This window comes from Paroedura picta, chromosome 11 (genome assembly GCF_049243985.1).
Source record: "Paroedura picta isolate Pp20150507F chromosome 11, Ppicta_v3.0, whole genome shotgun sequence".
In the NCBI taxonomy this organism is placed as follows: Eukaryota; Metazoa; Chordata; class Lepidosauria; order Squamata; family Gekkonidae; genus Paroedura; species Paroedura picta.
In genome coordinates, this window is record NC_135379.1 from 40,700,364 (window position 1) to 40,724,505 (window position 24,142).

At 42.0% G+C, this 24,142-nt stretch overlaps 1 protein-coding gene across 2 annotated transcripts in view; it reads left to right on the forward strand.

The window, feature by feature from the left end:
- The window catches only part of TMEM108 (transmembrane protein 108), a 193,619-nt gene that overhangs the window by 77,391 nt on the left and 92,086 nt on the right, over positions 1-24,142 (forward strand). Inside the window, exon 3 of one of the 2 annotated variants that reach the window (XM_077303673.1) lies at positions 21,566-21,647. In XM_077303673.1, the coding sequence (XP_077159788.1) occupies positions 21,608-21,647 (40 nt within the window). In that variant the 5' untranslated portion in view covers positions 21,566-21,607. Of the gene's footprint in view, positions 1-21,561; positions 21,648-24,142 lie in introns of both variants that reach the window. The other variant, XM_077303672.1, reaches the window with a different exon arrangement.

A 24,142-nucleotide genomic window follows, 5' to 3' on the forward strand; every position in this document is an offset into this window, starting at 1 on the left:
GTGGTTAAGAGTGGCAGCCTCTAGTCTGGAGAAGTTGGGTTTGATTCCCTGCTCCTGCACATGCAAGCTTGTGACTTTAGGCTAGTCACAGTCCTCTTAGAGCTGTTCTCACAGAGCAGTTTCTCTCAGAGCGCTCTAAGCCTCACCTCCTTCATAAGGTATCTGTTGTAGGGAAAGGGAGGGGAGATGATTGTAAGCTGCTTTGAGATGCCTACAGGTAGTGAAAAGCAAGGGTATCAAAACCAACTCGTCCTTCTTCTTCATTGAACATAAATAGCATAAATACTATATCCACCAATAACACTATATAAAGGTAAAGGTATCCCCTGTGCAAGTACCAGGTCATGTCTGACCCTTGGGGTGACGCCCTCCAGCGTTTTCATGGACCACTCAATATGGGGTGGTTTGCCATTCCCATAAATAAAATAATTTACTCAAAGCTGCATTTAAAAAAAATTATTTTCACTTAAATCGTCATTGAGCATTAATAGCAGGGCTGAGGAGGGGAAAAAAACAATTCTTCCAGCAGAACATTTTGCTCCTGTTATCTTCTGATTCAAATATTTGTTACATGCCAAATATTCGTCCCGATTCTCCCACCCCTCCCCCGCAGCAGACATAATTCAACCAACCAATAGCATCCAGATAAAAAGACTTTATTTCTTCAGGATTTCATCCTCTGCTATCTTTTGCATAATTTCATCCCTTAACTCCCCTGCCTTTCTACCCAATATTTGTGCGCTGATCACCAGCACTAAACCCTCAATTTGTCAAAGTTGGCAGCTTGCCTGTCCTTATCTTTCTTCCTCAAGCCAGCCTTTCATCCGCTGGATCATGTTTGTGTTTGAGCCTCCAGTAATTTGTCTACAACTTTTCATAGTGCAGTAAAATGAATGATATGAATGTGGTATCTCATAGGCACTTCCAATTCAAGGGTTGGATCCAAAGAACTACTTGAGATACACTCAAGCGTTGGGCCATGCAGTGGGATTTTTGGCTTTGATCAAGTGTGCCCCCCGCCCATTTTAGAGTCTTCACCACTACACCATACTGACTTTCTAATGGAAGGATTTTATTGAAACTTAGAATTTGTTGATGACTGATTTGTATGATTTGTGTGAGTCTGTGTAAACAATTTCCTGTCAAGTGGAGGAATTACGCAGCAAGGATGTGGAGGTATTAGAACTCAGGCTACAATGAGAACACATATGTGTGAAAAGCTGTATTGCACCAGGAATACAGACCTGCAAAGTTAGGTTAAATGTTTAATTAATGTAAACTTTTCACCATCACTCATAGTCGGAGACTTTTATTTTGTTAATGTTATTTCTTTAATTCAACAAAAAGGTTTTTTTAAGAACCCAACCTGCTGAACGCCCAGAAACAAACTGATACATTGTGGAATTGATCTTCTAAACATCAGATCACTGTTCACCGCCAGCGAATTGGGCATGAGCTACACTGTTGTGTGTTCATGCATCCCTAATCACCCCTAGTTATCACGAAATGGCAGCTGTTTTGTGAGCTCCAGAAATAGGTCAAGAAAACGCATTTATGGTTGGTAGGCAAGCTGGTTTTAAATTAATTTAAAAATAATATCGAACAAAATCTCCGGCATTTCATATCTTTGTACCATATTAGTAATATAATGTGAGCAGGCAGTTGGCAGACCCATAATAAGATTTTTTCAGATTCTATATGAGCAATCCTACACAGAGTTGATTCTTTCTAAGCCTACCAAAATGAACAGGGGCAACAGGGGGGTCTGTACGTAGGATTGCACAGAAAATAGGGACCTTTTGCAAGATAACTATCTAAATTATTTCAAATGATGATACAATTCTGAAATGTAATAGGCAGCTTGTCATTCCCCCCCCAAAAAAATGATAAATTGTCTCTTTTTTTCAGTCAACTATTTCAGCTTCGCAGTTGAGAACATTTAACGTCATACTTTTACATACTTACACACTTTTAGGTGATACAGGACCTTTGGATACAAATTTAAAATGAATTATGCAATAAGGAGAAGTGAATAAGGCCAAAATCTTGTTAGGGTTTTATAGTTCCTTCTAGAGTTGTGTGCTTCGGTTGCTGAAGCAGTCATTCCAGCCCGAAGCAGCCAGCACCATGGCAGGGGGAGGGGCAGTGCCGGTATACCAGTCGGCGCACGCATGCAGGCACAGAGTGCGCATGCGTGCAGGTGCCAACTGGCGTGCCAACACCGCCCCTCCTCACCCCATGCCCCAGTGCTGGCTGCTTCGGGCTGGAACGACCGCTTCAGCAGCCAAAGCACACAACCCCAGCTTCCTTCCATACCATCCTGGGCAAAATCTACTGATCAGTTCTCCTGTGTAAGACTCTACCACATTTTAACATGGCTCCCGCTCATTTTAACGAGGCTCGTGGAAAAGACACAACAGGGTATTGTGCCTCGTGGCCCTCCCCATGGGCATATTTGGGAAAACTGAAAGGATCTGAAGAGCATTCGGTGCCCTATTGATCTTAGGTCTCTTGTTCAAACGAATTTAAGCAGATCCTAATCGAAGCTATGTTGTTTCAAGATGAGAATAGGAACCATGGAATGAAAAAGTCCCACCACCCTAAAATACATACTTCCAGAGTCAGCTCAGCTGAAGATTTTCCTGATATGAAGATGCAATATTGAGGGACGTTCTAGGCACAGAAAGTGCCTAGCCATCAGACAAGAGTTGGTAACCTTATTCAAGAGGTGCCCCAGCAGCTTCCCTCCTTTAACTTGCCTGCATTTCTCCAGTATCTTCTTCCCCTGTTCCCCCTTGTACCTCTTCAGTCTTTGGCAAGGTAATGAACACTGGTGTAATTTCCCAGCTGCATTCTGGGATGAACCAAGTTACTCATGTGCAGAGTTAATGCAGTGACTTAAGCATGGAGAGCACAAAAGCTTTCTTACCAGGGAAGCACCAGCTCAACTCAACGTTCAGCTTTAAAGCTAAGACTCATGGCTGGATCAAGACAGAAAAAAGTTCCTCTGACAAAAGCAGTTTGGTCAGTGGAACAGAACATTCCTTTGTCTCCCACCAACTCTAGCCTATGATTCCTCCCAAATGCTGCTCCCAGGGAACAGTCTTTGCCCCCAGGAGTAATACCTATTTAATAACAGATGGCATCTCAGATCAGCCCAGATGAGGACCTCTTTGGTGTAATGATTAAGTGGTGTTACGCATGGCAGGATCCCTGCCTTATGCCTTGGCACACTGTCTTCTATAACCAATGGCACCCCACAATAGTCTAGGCTTAAGCTAAAGCCTAGAGCCTCTTGTGGCGCAGAGTGGTAAGGCAGCCGTCTGAAAGCTTTGCCCATAAGGCTGGGAGTTCAATCCCAGCAGCCGGCTCAAGGTTGACTCAGCCTTCCATCCTTCCGAGGTCGGTAAAATGAGTACCCAGCTTGCTGGGGGGTAAATGGTCATGACTGGGGAAGGCACTGGCAAACCACCCCGTATTGAGTCTGCCATGAAAACGCTAGAGGGCGTCACCCCAAGGGTCAGACATGACTCGGTGCTTGCACAGGGGATACCTTTACCTTTAAGCTAAAGCCATGACACTGCTAGGGTCAGCCAAGCCAGGCCAGACTCCATCTTAGAAATCTTGCTCTCTGCCTTAGGTTTGGAATGACAGCCTTTGCCTGACCCAGAGGTGCCTCTGGACTCAAGCTTGCATCAGCTCACCCCCCCCCCCCATTGTAAGTGAGTGGACTGGCTTCTTCCTGTTTGCCTAAGGGCTCCTAGGAAAATCCTTTGTCTTGCAACATTTTTCACACTTGGCCCCTCTGCCAGGGGATATTTCCTCCCCACACCCTGCCAGCTAGACCTGATGGCTCTCTTCCTCAGAGCCATTAATACCTTTATCCAAATCCATTTACGGCCATCACCCCCCACTTGGCCAGGTATTGTCCTAATCTCTGGGGACCCTGGAAACTTCCAGCACATGCTTACCTGAGCCTTGTCACGTAGCCCCCTTCCCAAAATCCTATAAAAACTGTGGCTTCACACAGCCACTCAGAGTGTCTTCCAACCCGGGACCTCCCACGCTGGTTCGTGCTTCTTCCTCTGACCCACCACTCCTCAGACAGGTAACTATCAAGCCTTCCACTCTTCCTCCCCCTTCTCTATATGACTGCTTGTATGTGTGTTAGCTATTAGTGTGTCTTTTTGTTATTTTCCTTTCAATAAAAGCTTATATTACTATTTTACCATTTAAATCTGTGTTTGCCTTGAGTTCCTACGGGTGGAATCGACCCTCGTATACAAAGGTAACGATCCGATAACGCTAAGTTACCCCCCTCTCGCAGCATTTGAGCTAATATTCCCCACAAGCTCAAAGATACGTGTTTTAGGACACGTGTTCAGCAATTTGGGTAACAATGGCCAGAATCTGGAGAGCTGGGTTTGATTCCCCACTCCTCCACATGCATCCAGCTGGGTGACCTTGGGCTAGTCATAGTCCTGTTAGTTCTGTTCTCATTGAGCACTCCTCTCAGAGCTCTCTCAGCCCCACCTCCCTCACAGGGTGTCTGTTGTGGAGAGAGGAAAAGAAAAGTGTTTGTAAACTGCTTTGAGATTTCTTCAGGTAGCGAAAAGCGGGGTATAAAAACAACCCTTCTTCAATATGAATGTCAAAGTGGAGGTCTAGGAAGAAGTTATCTTCCTAGAGAGCCAGTTTGGTGTAGTGGTTAGGAGTGTGGACTTCTAATCTGGCATGCCGGGTTCGATTCTGCGCTCCCCCACATGCAACCAGCTGGGTGACCTTGGGCTCCCCACGGCACTGATAAAACTGTTCTGACCGAGCAGTGATATCAGGGCTCTGTCAGCCTCACCCACCCCACAGGGTGCCTGTTGTGGGGAGAGGAAAGGGAAGGTGATTGTAAGCCGCTTTGAGCCTCCTTCGGGTAGGGGAAAGCGGCATATAAGAACCAACTCTTCTTCTTCATCATCATCTCACCCTTTCTGCTGGTGGAAAATTTAGTCTGGATCCAACCCGATGTGTCAGAGGGGTGGGAAACCTGCTGCAGGAACACTGGGATAACTGAGTTGATCTGCTATCCACTTAGATTTTGGAAGAAAGAGCATCAGCTATCCCAGAGCTCTTTTAAAATTGGATGTACAAAAAAAGGTTTAATTTTTATGTGATTCAAATCAGCATGACTGCTCTTGTCGATCCCAGCATCCTGCAATAAAACTCTAGTTATGCTGCTTCTGTTCATGTTTCATGCGGTCTTCCAGACACCACGCAGTTCTAAAGCTTTAGTTTTCTACTGTGCCATGTCTTCCTTTTATATCATGACGAGGTTGTACCCTACCTGGTTGGAGCAGATGTGTCTAATGTTCATTCCCCCAAGATGCTTCATACGCCTGTGGGACTTAAAAGAGTCAATTACCTATTTAATAACAGATGGCATCTCAGATTAGCCCAGATGAGTAAAATCAAAGTTGCGTCAAACAAAGAATTATGATTAGCTAGCTGAATAACAATATGAGGGATCCAAAGCAGATGTACCAGAAACAAAGGAAGAAGCTGCTTTAAAAAAAACACACACACTCATTATCTCTATTCACGGTCCATCTTAATATTAGGACCACAAATTATTCAGGCTCTTTTAAATGTTTGTCTTTTGACAAATTATTCTGTGCAATTAAAGGAATGCATTAATAATTGCTCCGAAAGGAAGCTCTAATAAAAGGCTGACTGCAGTTTACATACAATTAATGCATTTGTTGCAAAAGTCTTAGCCAAATCACTAAACATATGTTTTAACTAATTTCTTTAAGCCGTCTTTCTTTTGCAAATGATTTCTGCATTGTTCATCTCTTACTGTGCATATGAATGATAAGGATTTTGTTACCGTAACTCTTATTAACTAAACAGGCTGCTTCATCAGGAGCTGCACAAGGACAGATAATAATCAAAAGGTCGCGCTCCTGCATTAGGCACCAATCCAGTGAAATACATTGAGTAGGATCCAGTGACTTCATTCTGCTTCGTCTGCTTTTGATGCAGAAAGATTTCTTCTGATGGGGGGGGGGGAAACTCCAAGAGTTCTTCTGCCACAGGAAGTATTTTGTTGGGCTTCCCTGGCCAATCTTAGCTCACTTTGAGCTTTGGCCTTTCTGATGATTGATCTACAGTGCCTAGTAACCTGTAGGTACTCTTCTTTAGAGCTCTGTCCTTCCCTCCATTTCCTGAACATTTTCCTTTTCTTTCTTAGTTCCTCTTGAAGTTCTCTGTTCACCAAGATAGGCTTCTTAGAGCTCCTGCAGTGTTTTCTTCTTTCTGGGATAGTCATGGATTGAGCATGCAATAGCTCTTGTTTGAGCAGCGCCCACCCTTCACATGCTCCCTTCCCTTGCAGCATTCTCATCCATGGTATGACACTCATCATGTCTCTGAGTATATTAAAGTTTGCCCTACGAAAATCCAACATCCGCATCTGGCTACAAGCTTCCTTGGCTCCCCATCTCAAAAGGAATTCTATGAGGACATGGCCACTTCCTCCTAGGGTCCCCACCTCCTTCATCTCATCCACCAACTCTTGCCTGTTGGTCAGTATTAAGTCCAGTACGGCTGAACCTCTTGTGGGTTCCTCGACCATTTGATAAATGAAATTGTCAGCCAGGCAGGTCAGAAAGTTGCATGACTGAGGACGCTTCGCAGAGTTTGTTTCCCAGCACACATCTGGGAAATTGAAGTCACCCATGATGACAAGGTCCTGCCGCTTGGATATTTTCTCAAGCTGCTCACAAAGTGCAGCATCCACATCCTCTCGTTGGTCAGGCGGTCGGTAGCAGACACCAACCACCACATTGTTTGTTTTCCCCTCGCTTATTTTCACCCAGATGCTTTCCACTGTAGATATACTCTCCTTCACTAGAATTTCCTGACAGGTAAGCCCTTTCCTCACATACAGTGCCACTCCTCCACCTCTTCGATCTATTCTGTTTTTTCTGAACAGTTCATATCCATCCACTATTACATTCCAGTCATGCGAATCATAAATTATGTAGTCCTTCAAGGGGAAAAGTCTCTGTAGTTTCTGTCCCCCCCTCCCCCTGGCTCAACTGCACTTCTACATATGTCTGCTGCCCAAGCCCATTGAAAGAAAGTCAAAGCCACTTAGCCGCTAGCAGGCCTTGCTAAATGGATAAAGCAGCACGGTGGTAATGAAGGCAGGGAGCTGCAAAACAGTTGTTGGGACGGACCCTGCCCTACAGCTACAGATTATTTAGAACTAAATTGTAATTTGCGCAGCTTGATTGAAGCACTCGGTTGTACGCGTCTTCCTTCCAAGTACGTGAAGCGAATTTATCATGTTGACACAGAGCGGATCCGTATTATTCAAAGATGCTTTATTTTTTTTTTTAAAAAGAAATAATTTATATCGAGTAAAACCCATTTACATTTCTTTGGAAGCGTTCCCAATTGATCTGGGAAAAGTCTCCATATATTTTGAAAATGCAATATAGCTTCTGAGATGTAATAACTGAGAGAGACCATACATTAAAACATGAGTGAAGAGCCTTCCCCTCTCTTAACTGGTCTGTATTTCTTTGTGGCATGGTGGAGATCTTTCTTTCATTTCCTCTCCTTTTATCTCTAACGGTGTACAAAATATTGTGCTATATAAAAGGGGACTTATTTACGAGCAGGCCACAGCTTACGATCCCTTCTCTCTCTTCTGTGTATGTGTGTATGTACTTAAAGGGGTATTGTTCCTCTGACATCTGACCCTGGGGCGCAAGGCAGAGATCAATAAATAGCAACCCTCAATGCTGAGGTGGTTGTAATAAACCTTAATATGAAATGCCATCTCTTCCCCAGCACAATATCCTGCTTTTCCATATATGTTGATTGCGGCCCTCCGGGGCAGAAGAAGTCATATTTCAAAGTTCACTTCATTTCTCTCTCCTTCTGGCTATACCCAGTGCATGATTACAGGAAAGGCAGTAAAACACTTCCATTAAAAGGAGGCTTACCCAGAGAGGCAGGGGTCAAGGCATAGCCTTAATCTCTGTGACACAATTGTTGTCTATGTGTATTCATCCGTCCATCCGTCTTTCTTGCGACTCCTGTAGTCAGAGCTTGGGCTGCAATCACTTCATGGGAGGATTAGGATCTTTTCAATCCAGATGACACACGAGGGTTTTAGGAATTATTCTGATCCAGGTCCGGCAAGGATGGCATGTGGTTTCTTGGCTGTTCCTTTGAAAGCAAGGGATTGATGAGTTTCAGAGCTGGGAAGAGGAACAAAAGAAAAGGTGAGGGGGGTCACAAAAAGGCTCAGTGGCCCCATGGAAATGGGAGGACAGTACTGTGATTTCCTAGGACGGTGGTTGGGATTTTCAAAGCTATATTTGTGCACCTGCCCTAGAGTCCTACAAGGACAACTTAGGATCCAAATACATCCAAAACATATTCTGAAGGGGTTGCAAACAGTGGAATTTGAGTGTTCCCCGTGGTCATCTTAGATTGCACTGGCAATCCTTTGGGAATTGTGGCATAATGGTTACAGATGAACTTTCCTGAGCCATGTCTTCAGATATGTGAAGGGAAAATCAGTCAGGAGATTCTTCTTAGGTGAAATTACATGGCAACCAATTTCCCCCAGTTCTGCGTCATTTATTTCTATTCAGATTTGTATGCCGCCCTTCCCCGAAAACTCAGGATGGCCTGCCAGGAGAAGTCGGGCCCCTTCAGCAAAAGCAACTATTTTGTCTTTAGCAGAGGGCAATTTTATTTAAGTTCTGAAATAGGAAGTGGTGAGACCTCTTTTGATAAAGACTTCTAAGGCTAATAAGGGGGTTGGCTAATCATATACCAGTTTCTAACCTCTGTTTACTATGCAAGGTAGTTATCAGGTCTGTGATAGTAAAGCAGCTTTAAACATACCTTAATGATCCTTCTGCTTTTTACCCTCTTGGGTCTGGTGTTCAACCTGATCTTGGAATGTAGACTGCAGTGGTAGATGACCTTCATTTGCTAATTGTTAAGGGAAATTATTGCCTATTAACTTCCCTCGGTTGATCACTGACTTCTGAGATATTTTATTATTTTGTTATTTCAGACCACTAGAAGAGAGATTTGGGTTTCAGGGGCTGTTCTTCACTCATTTCCTTTTTGTTTTATAGGCTCTGGGGAAAATGTTCCTCAGCAATATGCAATCATATCTTTGAGATTTAAAGCCAGGGTTGTGTAGCAGAGAGGGTGCCAGGTCAGGGCCAGGGATAACCAGGTTCAAATCTCCACTCTGTCAAAGAAGCACTCCAGGTGACCCTGGCCATGTCACAACAACCTCCCGTCTTGACCTGGCTCTCAGGACTGATGTTGGGAGGATAAAGTGGAGGATTGGAAAATGACCTGGTAAGCTGCTTTTGAGTCCTATTTAGGGAGGAAAATATATTTAGGATATACATTTTAAAAATGATTGTGTTACCTTTGTATTCTGCATCCCCAAGCGTAACTACTTATGTAACTAGTTACATAATGTCTTTGAAATTCTGGCTACAGGTCCAGCTTCTGTATTGGATGGGCTGGTTGTTTTTAGCATTTGAGCTATGGCATTGTATTTTATTGTGCTGAAATATGTAATCTGTTTTCCATGTATAGAAATGCTTAAATAATTAAATAAATATGCACGTGCAGATCAAGAACATCAAAGGGAGAAAGACTCAGACAAAGCAACTGGGAGGTTCAGGAAATTGCAAATGATCCATTCTGGAATTAATTTAGAGATTCCGCTGAGTAAACTAGTAGCAGAGCAGTCTGAAGCAGATGCGTGTCCCTCTTCAAAGTCCATTGAAATCAGTGGTCTTAGAAGGGTGTAAATGTATTTAAGGCCACACTTTAAGAACTACATTATTATAATATTTAAAGTGATGCGGCAGAGTTCAAAACCTATTCTGAAGTCCAAATGCAAATCTTGACATTGTATTTGGCAATCTAGAACACATCCACGCAGTGAAAACAACAAAATAGTCTTACTTTGCTCATACTCACTGAATTTATTGGGTGATCCAGAAGTTGTTTTACACACCCATAAAAAGGATTTACGCATCTATAAAAGAGCAATTTCTTCCCTTCCTCTAATACACATGAGCAAGGCTGCCTTAATTAATTCATCTGCAAGCAATCAATGCAGCTTGAGCAAATCTGCTAATAGCTTCTGGGCTACATGTGGAAGTCCCACCCAAGGACTCAGGGGAACGGAGAACTCTTTGACGTCATTTGAAATTTTCATTCGTCTCTCATTCTGCTAACTGACAGACACGAGCATATTGCAAATTAGGGGGGAAATAGCGGGTGTTCAGATGTATCTCCCACTGGAAACAGCTTCAACAAGGTTTGCTAATGGTCAATAATTAAAAACAAGATAAATAATTATTAACACAGTGCAGAAAAGTGGAAAGGGCAGAGAAAATCTGTGAAACACAGGAAGACAAAATCTTTAGCCTATTCACACTAATAGCAAATAATCTGATTTTGTGTGATGCTTGGGTTGGTTCTGAATAGTATGAGATGGTTCCAGCAAGATTCTTCAAGAGCCTGTGTGGTGAACTGGTGAAGATCAGTGGCCTCTAATCTGGAGAAACCACTTCTTCTCCAAGTGCAGTCAGCCGGGTGACCTTGGGCAGACATAGTCCTCTCAGAGCTCTCTCAGCCTCACCTACCTCATAGGAGGTTGTAAGGAGAGGAATCATAGGCAATTGCCATACGCGGTCTGGGCCCAGTGTACCTAATTGCCACTCTGCTTACACCCCCCAAAGAGCCTTACGCTCTAGCAATTCCAATTCCCTGGTGATCCCTGTCCCCGCAGGGCCTGCAAAAGGGAGCTCCTCCACCAGGCATTTGGTTGAGGGTGACCTGTACCATCACTTCCCAAGGGCCCTCCTCCTGAGCCCCCTCCTATGGCACCCACTGCAGTTCCACCCAATCCACTGGGCTATTAATATTTAATTTTTCTACAGTTCCATTTTGCTTCACTCGTTATTGTTAATCTAATTTATCTGTATTGTTTCTGTTCTGTTTAATATGAACCGCCCTGAGTGGGATACAAATATAACAAATAAATAAATAAATAGTGAGCCATTTTGAGACTCCTTCTGGTAGGGATAAGCAGGCTACCAGTGGAAGCTTTCGATAGTCCTGGAGATCTGACCATGCTATTGGCTCTCAGCAATACTCAGCCATCATCTGTTTGATGTTGTTTGCATTTCCTCACTCCATCCAATCCCTCACAGCTTCCTTTCCAACCATGCTTTGCAGACTGGCTGCCCTTCACCCAGTGTGATGATAGATTCTGAAATACAAAAGGAAATTATTTACATAGAGGAGACATTTGCAGCTGCTGGGCGATCCTGTAATCCTTTCAAGCAAATGTGATGAAATGCTCCTGATCACATTTGTCACATGTGAAGCCAGAGTATTTTTGTTGCAAGTTGAATTTATGAGATTTCATCACATGGCAGGCTTTGGAATCGAGTGTAGGGCCAAGGGCCACTTATCTGCTGCTTGTTTACAGTGTGGCAAGGCTGTGTGGGAAAAACAGAAGGGAAATTGATGCTTGAACTTGAGTAGTCGAGGCAAGAAAGGGTACAGAAATGTTCCTGATTTTGGCATATTGGATTTGTGTTATTTTGAAAAACAGAACAAATTAAAGCCTGATAGTCATTGAGAATATCTACACTGCAACCTGGTAGCTCCTTTGCTCCAAGAAATGCAGGGGACTATAGTTTCCCCCTCTCTTCCTCCCTCTCTTGGTGCAAAACATGTCATTTAATGACTTCCGATCCAAACCGAAGAATTATAGTTTGTGTTTCCCCTCCAAACGAGGATTGTAGACTAAGCTGCGGCTTGCAGACCTGGTTTCAAGGACAAGAGTAAGCCGTAGCTTTGCTCATCAGCTGGGAAAATAAATTATGGTTTACGGCAAATGGAAACCTCTGATGCTGAGCCTGCCCTTGGAGGAAAGGAAAGAGGAACAGGGGAGAGAACATGTAAGAACAGGGCTGCTTCACATAGCGCCAAAAATGCTTTGGAGTTCCATCTCAGTCGGTACCAAGTTACTGCTGGAAGTTGGGCTTGATTCAGAAACCACCAGATGAAATTTTAGGGCATAGGAAACCAACAGTGCTTTTCTAAGTAAAGTGACAGCCTTTGAAGTCCCTTGATATCAATGGGCTAAGAATGTTATCTCTGCTTATCGTGCACAATTCATTAGCTCTGGGAGCCAGACTCATTATAGTAACTGGGAGCAAGGAAACCAATGATATTGTAATGGTCAGACCAGGTGCTGGTATCAGATTGTAGCAATCTTCACAGTTCTTTCAAATAACCAAAGCCAAGGGAGGAGATGAGATACAAAGTCATTTCAGCCCACAGTTCAGGATTCCAGAGGTCAGGCAAGCACAATGGTCCAAGAAATCAAGACTTTCAGAGTTCAAGCAAAACATTTATCAGCCTATACCTTACATCAGGGGTAGTCAACCTGTGGTCCTCCAGATGTTCATGAACTACAATTCTCATGAGCCCCTGCCATAAAACGCTGACAGGGGCTCATGGGAATTGTAGTCCATGAATATCTGGAGGACCACAGGTTGACTACCCCTGCCTTACATTGCATCAGCACCCTACCACGTCCCTCAGGAGGTTTTATAGTGAAAAGGCAACTGGTCAGCCTCAATCTTGCAACAACTCATCATCAATTTCAGCAGGTAGCTGACTTCTAGCCATAAGGCAAGCACTTCCTTTCACCTGGAGTTCTGCTCTAAGCCTGCACGTTTGCATCTCTAATGGTGCAGGTAATCCTGAAGGACTGGAAACAGATATTTGGCTTTCATCTGCTGAATCAGAGCTAGGGGTCACTCTGTGCAAACTGTGAGCTGTAAGTCTTGGCCCCTCCTCCTCTTGTTTGTTGGCTTCTACTGCCTCTGGTCTGGCCCCTTCCTCCTCTGAGGAGTCCTCAATATTGCTGACTCACAACACACATTCAGTTTGGAAATCAACGTATCTCTTGAGATTGTGCATTGCCAGCCTACCATACAAAAGCAAAATAAACTTTCAAGTAAATATGCACTCCCAATTTCTCATCCTTTCTTGCTCTTCATTGTGTTATTCTTTTCCCCAAAATGTAGAAATATGGATGTTTGTTTAATGTAAATATTGAGTCTCCCAATAATGTCTCTGTTATTTCAACCTTGCAAGCAGTATCCAAATGCTGTTTCTTAGGCAAGAGATGGGCCCAGAATGTTCTCACCCTTTCTGAGAATGAAAGAGGGGGGACTCCAAAGGTGCGTTATATACCCGTGAAACTATATGGTACAATCTGGGCTGTCTGATCTACCACTTGTTTATATCTTGTGTTAAGCTAGACATTTTCCAGTCGCCGAGAAGAAGGTATTTTTATGTATCACAAGAGCACAAAAACCTTTGAAAACAGCAAAGATTTACAAGGGGAGACAATGCGAGAGTCAGGTGGGATGTATTTCCTAAATGTTGGATTCCAGAAAACAGATCATGCCACAAAATGAATGGATTTGTTGTGTTTAGCATTCTGCCAGAACTCCTCAATAAACCTTAGGGATAGTCAGGAAGCTGAACATCCTGGAGCTTAATGTGCAAAATCATGAAAGCCAAATGAGTAGATACTGGGAGAAGAAAATGCTAATGGGCAATCTCCTTGAAACTTGAAACAGACTTGGTGAGCTTTCTTGGCAAGTGCTCAGAAAAAGCCCACCTGTTTCTACAATACTTCCTACAAATAAGGTCCATGTGTATCAAACAGTGATATGATGCATTACTTTTCTGGCAATTACCATTTGGTATCCATGCATGGCTCTCATCCCACAGTACCAGCCATGATAGAATATGATCTGGAGGTTCATCCACCACCGTCCAAACACTCCCAGTAACAAAAGAACCTTTTAGATCTGGAGGGAGGGACAACAGTCACATAAAATGAATGCAAGGAACAATGAGGGGAACTAGGCCTCAAGAGAGAAGATGATCAACAAAGAAAAGATTATTCAGCTGGCTGCATGGATAGTGATTCTTGGGTCCTGGGGAAAAGTAAAACAGAAGACCCGGACATCCTGTTTATTTCCACCCAACCTACTATGAACAAGTTAATGGGCTCAATTTTCACAAAGCATGCCCCTTTGAAAATGTATTTGCTATCACTCTCACCAGCTGTTGTACCCTGGGGCCATGGGCAATTGTCCATGGTGCCTGGTTGACTGGTTTGATTAGACAAGGCAATATTTTTTAAAAAATCATGCCTGCTTGTATAAAACAATATGATCTTTATTGAGAGGAGGGAAAACAATGAAGCACTTAGTATTTCCTGAATGCTGTCTATACAAAAATACTGTTTAACTTTCAGAGCTGGAGAACCTCTGGCCAAAATGGTGCTTGATAAATAATAGAGCTGATCATTTGAAGCAAGACGGATTGAATCCAGATTGAATCACATAAACTATGAATTTTTGTGAACACACTAGGGAATTCACTAAGCCTGACTATTTTTCATACAGTCAAGGTCCTTGTTGCTGAATTTTCTTCATCCAATGATTAGGTTAGTTGTCCAGACATTGATAAAGGCCCACAGGTTCTAGTTGAGCAAGCAAAACTATCCAGGGAAGACCAGACTGAAGGGCAGTTTCACCTCTGGACTTAAACCTCAAGAGTCCAACCCTCCTGTAAGATACCATAGCCAGAATCTCAGAAAACCTCCCTTCCCAAGAGCTTCCAAGGACATCATCACTAAGTCCCACTTTCCAGAGATGCCAGAATGAAAGTCCAGGAGGTTGCAGAGTGCTACAAGCATTCCCAGAGTCCAAATGACAGCATAGGCTCTTTAAGAAATGTTCTTTGTTCTAGGAGAGTGAGGCCTGCCTGGCAGTATCTGAGCTTGTTCTGAGCTCATTGAAAGCTCTATTTTACTCTAGAAACCCCTGGAACAAGTCCTTGGCCTTGGAGCTATCCAAGGTCCTGAAACTTCTCTCTAGCAAAGCCTGATTCTGCAGAGCCCAACCACCCAGGGGTAGTCAACCTGTGGTCCTCCAGATGTTCATGGTCTATAATTCCCATGAGCTCCTGCCAGCGTTTGCTGGCAGGGGCTCATGGGAATTGTAGTCCATGAACATCTGGAGGACCACAGGTTGACTACCGCTGCCACCACCCTTCCTAGTGACGAATCCACCCTTGGCATCCGGCCAAGGCTGGATAGTATCTAATAGAGAATCTCAACTAGGTGTATTTTTAGAATAAGCAGGACCTTCCAGCTTGGGAGTCATGGGATAACTAATCACCTATGTGTGATGTGAGTACAAAATGGGGTGAGCATGAGCATACTGCATAGCAGATTGTCCAGCACAGGTTTCTTTCTGTAGTCTCGCAGAGGATTCTGAGAGCTGACTGTCCACGTTAAACAAAATGAGCATGGCCAGATCCTATTAGCCCACACAGCATCTCCATTTGAAGGTGGCTCTAACTATCTTGAGAGCAAAGCGAAGATGACTGCAAAACTCAGCAGCAGTCCCTTCCAGCTGCTTTCTCACTGTGACTCACTCAAGTCCAAACCATTTTTCCATCAGTGCATAATGATGAACTTTTGATTCCCTGGTTGCATGATCAATGGGCTGCAACTGTTAACACCCACTTGAAAAAAGCTCGTTTTTTTGCATCATCTTTTTTCTAAGTTCTGTATTTCGTATTTCGTAATTCTGCCAGGATCTCTTTGCCAGAGGCTTAGTTCTCACCAATGTGGTAATGCTTTATCTGTGCTTTTCTGGCTATAGGCGAGAGCCATCTGTTTAAAAAAAAAGACTTCCACACAGAAAGCTAGATATCGAGAGGGGTTCTTGCACGGCCTTATAACCCATCACTCTCGCCCTCTCAGTCTAAGACACTGTTGATATTTTCAGCTTTCCAGCATAATTCAGATCCTAAGAGCCTCTTGTGGTGCAGGGTGGTAAGGCAGCAGACATGCTGTCTGAAGCTCTGCCCAAAAGGCTGGGAGTTCAATCCCAGCAGCCGGTTCAAAGTTGACTCAGCCTTCCATTCTTCTGAGGTCGGTAAAATGAGTACCCAGCTTGCTGGGGGGTAAACGGTAATGACTGGGGAAGGCACTGGCAAGGCCACCCTGTATTGAGTCTGCCATGAAAACACTAGAGGGCGTCACCCTAAGGGTCAGACATGACTCGGTGCTTGCATAGGGGATACCTTTACCTTTTTAAAGTCTGGGGAGCTGTTTGCTGCAATACACTTTTTTTTTTTTTTTTTTGCTGTTTCTCTATCCATCACTGTGTCTTCATCGTCCTCTTTAATTAAGCTGAAGTACAGCATGAGGATGAAAATCATTCCTTGCAGAAGACAATATGTTGGCTGTGCATGGGGGTTATAAACATCTATTCATCATCGTGTACATCATTATAAATTGTAGAAGCAGCAACTCAATTTAGAAAGGGCATATAAGGTAACTTCTCCTGAAGCCCATGTCAGAAATCAATGATTACTTGAATATCTATGTATATATTTTAGAAAGATGTACCACTTCCTATATTTGTGCAATATGACTATCAGGAAGTAGGCATTTCTCTCCTGTCTTTTAGGGTGGAGTGAAATCGCATCAGGGTTAAAAACCCATCAGACAAATAAATTACATATACAACATCAATTCAGCATTAAATCAAGATTATAGATTTAAATGTTGGTTTTAAGAGAACATACATGTCCTAACTGAATATTTTCAGAAGCCCTTGAGCTTCTGGTCTGAAAGGGTGTCCCCCAGATTGAACAAGCAGGCCATTGTTGACCCGCACAAAGAGACTGAGCATAGTCTCACAAGGCAAAGCAAAAATCAATATAGAATAAAATGCCCATTTCAAGAGAACATGCATTGCCTTTACTCAAAACAGGCATTTAATCTGGAAAAGTCAAAAATAGTATACTTCTTATCATCTTTGGTTGGCTCAGTTGAATTAGAATGCTTCCTTATTATTGTATTTTATAGAGACTTGTTATGTTATTTAATCTTGCATGGACTTTTACCTTGGGCTGCTAAGAGAAAGAAGATGCTACTAGGGAGCTGAACTGAAGGGATGCACTGGTTTTGCTGATACATCTTTTACTGTTCCAGAACTGTTGGTCTGTTTTAAGGCTGTTTGTTCTTATTGGAGTTATTGCTGCTGTTCTGGAAAGCTAATTGTAAGTGAACCAACCACAAAAAACTAAGTGACTTCAAAGGCTGAAACATTTATGTTTTCAAACTATTGCACGTGGCCTTTTTGATTGTTGGGTTTTTTTTTTTGGTAAAGCTTTCCAATTGACTAAAGTCATTCCAGATTTCCCTTCATTCTCAATTCTTGTTTCCTGTTTTTAAGAGCACAGGACTATTTGCATAATAAAATGACAATCGGGATGGGAAAACTATAGAGAATCTATCCTTCTCTTTGGGGAATCAACACCATTTCTCTTTCCAAATAGTACAGTTGGTGTTTGTGCTTAAAAACAACCTTTTATGTTGCTTTCATAGATTCTTTTTAAAGCCCATGGCTCAATTTCTTTCTTGCATTTTTCTTTCCTGCCTGCTTTCTTTCCTTTAAGAAAATATGTCACTTTCAAATGCTGATATCACCATTATTTTGTGTAATATTTTCAAAAGAAGTATGCCCTGGCTCAACCCAGTGACTTCACTTAAAATTTATAAGCTCTGAAGGGGAGGGCAGGAGTTGACCCGAAAGACCTTATGGAATTTATTGTGTAGACTTTTGTGGGAGGTTTATGACCATTAAATGGCCTTTGTTTTTTAAGCCATTAGCACATGAAAGATGAACATTTCCCAACAAAATGCAATTCCACATGCTCATTTTTGCCTCACAGAAATCAATAGGTTATCCAAATAAAAATCGGCATAGCAACATACCTTTAACGATGTAGGTCAGAATCCAATGGCTGGTGGACCTTTAAAAGCAAGAGGCAATGGGCCAGTGGAAATAACAAATTAATGTACATAAATACTCACAGTCGGTTAACTACAGCTATAATATTCCTTGTGCTTTTTCACGGATGTTTCCTGAGGTTATTGATATGTCATAGAGAACTGGTCATCGAGAAGATACAGGTTAGCAACTAGCTGTGCTACTCTGGTCTTTCACCAAGCAGCTGGGCAGTTATTCCTGTGTTGAGAAAGCAGGGCCATTTAAACATTTTGCTCTTTACGAAAAACAACTGAGCAGCAGGAAGCATTAATGATATGTCACTCCCTTTGTCTTCTTGAAATGTGTTTTCAAATGCAAGATCAATGACTAAACATAAATAAATGTTATTTAATTTTAAAAGAAAATAACATATTTCCTGTAGGAGATGCCGGCGGGCTTTTCTAGCTGCTTTCGAAATGCAATAAGATGCAGGGAGAAGACAGCTCCAATCTGAGAGTGTTCATTGCTGGCGTGTGTATAAATAGCTGCAAGTGATAATATAAGCGGGTGTTTCCACTCTTCCGCTGGCAAATGGAGCTAATAAAAGTGACAATCCTAGGAGACTTCCATCTACAGATCAAACATGGCCCTTCTGCTTTCATAAACTCCCTGGCATTTAATCAGTGGCGGAGTGGTGTTTATTGGCTTACTTGTATTGCAGATGCCATCAGTGCAGAAGGAATTACAGCAGAGGGCCTTAAAATAGCTATCTGGCAACTGCTTCTTAGAACTACAAGAATATCAGACGCCTGACTTCCAGGGAAATGGCAACCTGAGCAGGAGTGTTCTTAAAGGCTCCAGACTTAATTCACTATAGGCATACTACGCCAGTTTAGAGAGGAAATCCAGCTGACAAGTGAATCCATGGGGATGGGGGTGTGTGATTTATTCAGGCGATACTTGAGTTTTGATAACACCAAAGTCAGGAGAGAATGTGAGATTCTCCTTTTTCCCCTTTCCCTTCCTTTTTAAAAATAAATGTGTAATCTTCTGCCCTGAAACTATAACTTGTTTTGGAAGACTGAAAGACTGCCACCAGTAAGAGAATTTCTGAAAAAGTATAGACTACAGATTACAGTGAATTAACAAAAGATATATGACAGTGCAGAGTTAAACTACTGAATTGTGTCTAATTTAACTACTCCTTTCAAGAAAGCTCTAATTTAAATTAGAGTGGAAATATCTGATGCAGATGAAACAATAGCAATCTGCATTCTCATTTTTAGATCAGTTTTATGTTACTACGGAGTATCAGTCAGTAACCTTTTATTGGCATACAATATATGTAAAACATATAGAAATAGGGCTTAAAATTTCAACGAAATAATAAAATAAGCCATGGGGTTACATAACCGAACAGATCTTAATATGATTAGATAAACTATAAAAGATAAAATACAAAATAGGCAGCATATTATAAAAGCAACTTAGTTAAGACTCTGGCGACTATAATGGCTATCTCTGGGTCTTTGTCAGAGAGCAGAAATTGCAAGGTCATAGACTTACTTACAGAAGGCTTGTTTCCGAGCAAAGCAACAAAACTCTCATCCTGACATTGCTCATAGAAGGGGCAATCTAACAAAATGTGTGTGATAGAGTCAGGGCAGCCAGAACCACACGGACAGAGTCTCGCATGGTATGGGATACGGTTAAACCTTCCCTCTAAGACCTTTGAGGGAAAGCATTCATTCGTACAAGGAGAAAAGCTCTTCTCAGGGGTGGGACATCAAGAAGATGTAGATATGTAGGCATAAGATTTCTCTGCATAGTGATGCCAAAGAATGCTGGAGAGCAGACTCGAGGCTGGGTAGGCATGAGTTCCTGATGGGTAGGCATGAGTTCCTGATAGTCTAATATTCTCTGTTTAATAATCCGGAAGATACATTTTTCTTCCAGAGGTAGTAGGGAGTTCAAATCGATGCCAATGGAGACTAATTTTTGTTCAATAGCCTGGAACCATTGAAATTTAAGAGGGTCACTTTTTAGACAAGTTAAAAGGCTGCCTTGTTACTATGGATTATCCTCTCTGTGGACTAAACAATTGGATATCCTCCCTTTTTCTGATGAAAAATGTTTATTTAAAAGGATCAGAGCTTCAGATCTTGTGTGATGCTGCAAAAAAGAGCAACACGTAGATTGTCAAATAAATGGCTCAACAGGAACATATGATGTATTTTCTTATGTCTACTAGAGCAGGGTATTCAACCTGTGGTCCTCCAGATGTTCATGGACTACAATTCCCACGAGCCCCTGCCAGCAATTGCTGGTAGGGGCTCGTGGGAATTGTAGTCCATGAACATCTGGAGGACCACAGGTTGATTACCCCTGTACTAGAGTACCATCCTTGACTATTCCTAATACATAAAAACAACAAGAAGACTTTGTACTCTGGACTCCCCCCCCCCCCCCGATGATGGAAACCATAGATGAATCAGAATACTGAGAAACAAAAACATGGTTACTGGGCAAGTATCTCCCTCACTTTTTTATTTCTTTCTCTACTTTGGGTGAATTATAACAGACTATAAAGTAAAAAAAAGTTTAAAATTGTGATAACAATATTGATGTAGAACATTAGGAAATCCAATATGGGTGTTTAAGAGAAACTCTATACGTTCATGTTCATAAATGAATAATTATTAACAATTCATGAATTATTGGTATACATACCTTTTGAGATTCAGGTTACCGTTCAGTAAATACTTAGCTGCAATTTCAAAATTATGAGATTTCTACATATTGTAGAAATTGTATTATGTGAACTCTAAGAGTTGTTCTTGGTCTCCTTGATGTGGATGCAAATGTGCATTCTTTCCTCCAAGTATTGTTATTTCAAAACTTAATAGTGATCATAGAAAACAAAACAAGGAGTACCCTTCTTGCAGACTTGCATACCTGCTTAGGACAGTTTGGATGATTCACCAGCCCTACTGAATGACAGCAGAGCATGAGAAATACTTTATCTCCCCATTCACCTGGGTTCATCAGCCCCCTGCCAATGCAAGCTGGTGATCATGCATTGTTGTATCACCTGAACTCAACTTTGTACACATAACCAAGTCTTAAATTATCGTAGGATCTCAAACGTGTGGAGCTCACCTGTACCTAACCACACTAGCAACACGTTCATGCCTGATGCACCACACATTGGGATGAAGGTGTGTTGGTTTACTGAACTATTTGAATTCTACCTTTCCTCCAAGGAGCTCAGGGTGGCATGCATAATTTCCCTTCCCTCACAGGTGAATGCTCTCAAAGTAAATACAGCAGAGATTTCCAGGAATAGAATTCCATTTGGAGACTTACCTGTCTCTGCCATCCCCTCTCAGCTAAGGTCACAAATCTTTTTGTTTCTTATTCCCTATTTATTCCAAGATCTCATTGCAGAGATCTTGGCTATTCTATCCAAGGATCCTGCAACTCATTAGTTGAGAATCTCTCAGCCTGATTATATTTCTATATAGAGTCTTCTGTTTATGTGCCCCAAAAGGCTACTAAATCAGCACAGCTTCTTTTTGACCATTATTTATACATACTTTTTCCCTTAATCTCCTAGACAGAATCATGAATAAACTGCAGGACATCCAGGACCAGATGATACCATGAAGAGAAGTTTACAGGTCCTCTATCGCCAACTGCTTAGTAAGTAGACCACTGATCCTCGTAACAAAGATGTAAAACAGTCCTGAAAGATTCAGTTCATCGCCACTCCCTCCCCATACATATTGCATAAATGTTGGGTTTAGTTGTGCCCTCTGAAAAAATAAACCATGCTCAGATGGAGCTTTAAAGTCCAAGCATATGCTTACAAAAGCCAAATATCAAGAATCGAAGATTTAAGACGTAATTATCTCCAAAGAATGTGGTACAATTTGTATGCTGGGAGAATAAGCATCCAGGAAATGTAGTGCATTTTGATGTTTTCTCCATGTTGAAACAAATATGAACAATACCATTTGGTCACCGGCCAGTTCCTACAAAGCAAACAGTGGGCCAATCAATAGCAGCACGAGCAGGAAAGATGTGGACCACCCCCTTGCATGGGATTTCTTTTTCTCAACTGTTCCTGCCAGCCACCTTTTTCTTCATGGGCTCTGAGTCCTGTAGTAATCCCACAGGAAGCAACATGGGCAGGGAAAAGCAGCTGGGGAAGCTGAACTGGAGAAATCATTCAGCGGCCAGTTAATTTCCAGGTGCTATCCAGGGTGCTGGTTTAGCCTTTAATGCCCTTCATAACCTGAGATAAAGATCCTGGAAGGACCGCCTCTTCCAGCAAGTATCTATATGGTCGCCTAGTTCTTCCCAGTGGAGTCTGATGAGAGTTTTGAGACCAGCCTGGGAAAAGTGTTGGTCGGGGGGACGGGGGCATAAGGTGTTGTGAGACTGACTTTAATGTTTTAATATATGTTTTTAAAATGTTTGCTTATAAAGTCATTTTTACACTGTTGTTTACCCACCTTGGGATCTGAGATTCTAGAGAGAAAGGTGAGCATATAAATATTTTAAGTAAATATTTCCCCTACTGGGCTGAATTGTAAATGCTCCTTCCACAAGCCTTGAAGAGGCACAGCTTTCATAATGACACTGGGTTTTTGCTACCATAATGACTGGCTTCCCCATTAGTTTGGATTGCATAGAGAGGGAGAAACCTACCTATTAAATAAATTTTTAACATGGCCGCCATGATACTTTGCCTTCCTTTAATCAAAAATGTGCCATGGTTTGGTGGCAACCTTTTCTGAATGATAACTAAGTTCATACATCTTCATGAAATAACTGTCCATGCTTCTGTTGTCTGCCCTGCATTTCTCAAATACTACACTTGCACAAATATAGTAGATTTTCATTAAATGGTACTTGCATTGATTTCAGTATTGTTGTAATCATAAGGAGCTTTTTTTAAAAAAAAGTGTTTCTGTTTTTAGTAGTTCATTTACTGAGACTATAAAAGAGCCATAACTCTCAAAATGACACCAGAAAACTGTGTTATTTTTTATGGACTAAGGACAGGATATATATTTTAATTGTATATTTTATTTTAGAGGGTGTTCATTCTAAATAAAGCAGACTTTAAGCCATTTAACTGCTTAATCTGTAACCAGAACATGGGGGCAGAGAAAGAGATGAAAGCTTTTGGGGGGGAGCTATTGGGAAGAGACATAACTTAATAGGAGGCAAACATTTTGAAGGGCATTTTTAAAAATTGCTCAGTGGTAGCCAGGTGGTACCATTCAAGTTGGTGATAAGCACTGCTGAAATACAGGGGAAGCATCAAATATATGGATGACCTGGGGCTTCCAGGTTTTTTTATTTGTTTTGGGGTTTTTTGTTCCAGTGCCAAATTAATTTGGCATCCATCATTATATTTTAAATAGCTCAAGTGTAGCAACATGGCATCACTCAAATAATTATTTATCATAATGTTATAACACGATTGATGGAGAGACAGTGGGTGGATCATATTTCATGGTTAAGGGGGGAAAAATGAATTTTGGCAGCTAGACCAAACCGAAACTTAGGGGTGAACATAGAGTGGTGGAGGGTTGCAACAAATACTTCATTTTGGTCTTCCCCAATCATGTTTCAATGGGGGGTGGGAGATAGAGGAAGACCCGAGTTCAAATCGATCTGAATTCAGTATAATCCACACCGAAATAAACAAAGTAAGTCCAGAATCAGCCCAGGAATCAACTTTGCTGCAGTCGTAAGGGAGATTGTGGGGAGGAAAGCATGGGAAGGAGCTGGAGTTCTTCTGTCCATGCTTCACAGCATCCCATCCTGCAACTGTAACTGAGATTTCTGTCCTGTCCATTTGAAAGTTTATTGAAAAATGCCACAATAAAATTAATTAGTTGAGTATGGAGCTATGTTGAATTATTTTTATTATTAATTAATATTGTGCTTGTTTGTCAGTGTTTTATGTACCATAAAAAGGACATCGGAAGTGGGGAAGATTTTGTGGATCTGTGTCTGTAAACTGGCAAATTGTTCGTCCGCAGCCCTGATTTAGATCAAGGTTTTGTTGGGAAACTCTTAACTGCTCAGAACCCCAAACCTTCCTTGTTGCACTGCTATTAGCATTTTAAAGAGGAGATTGGTTTTTAAAGGACGCATCTTTTCCCCCTTTAAGATGCTAA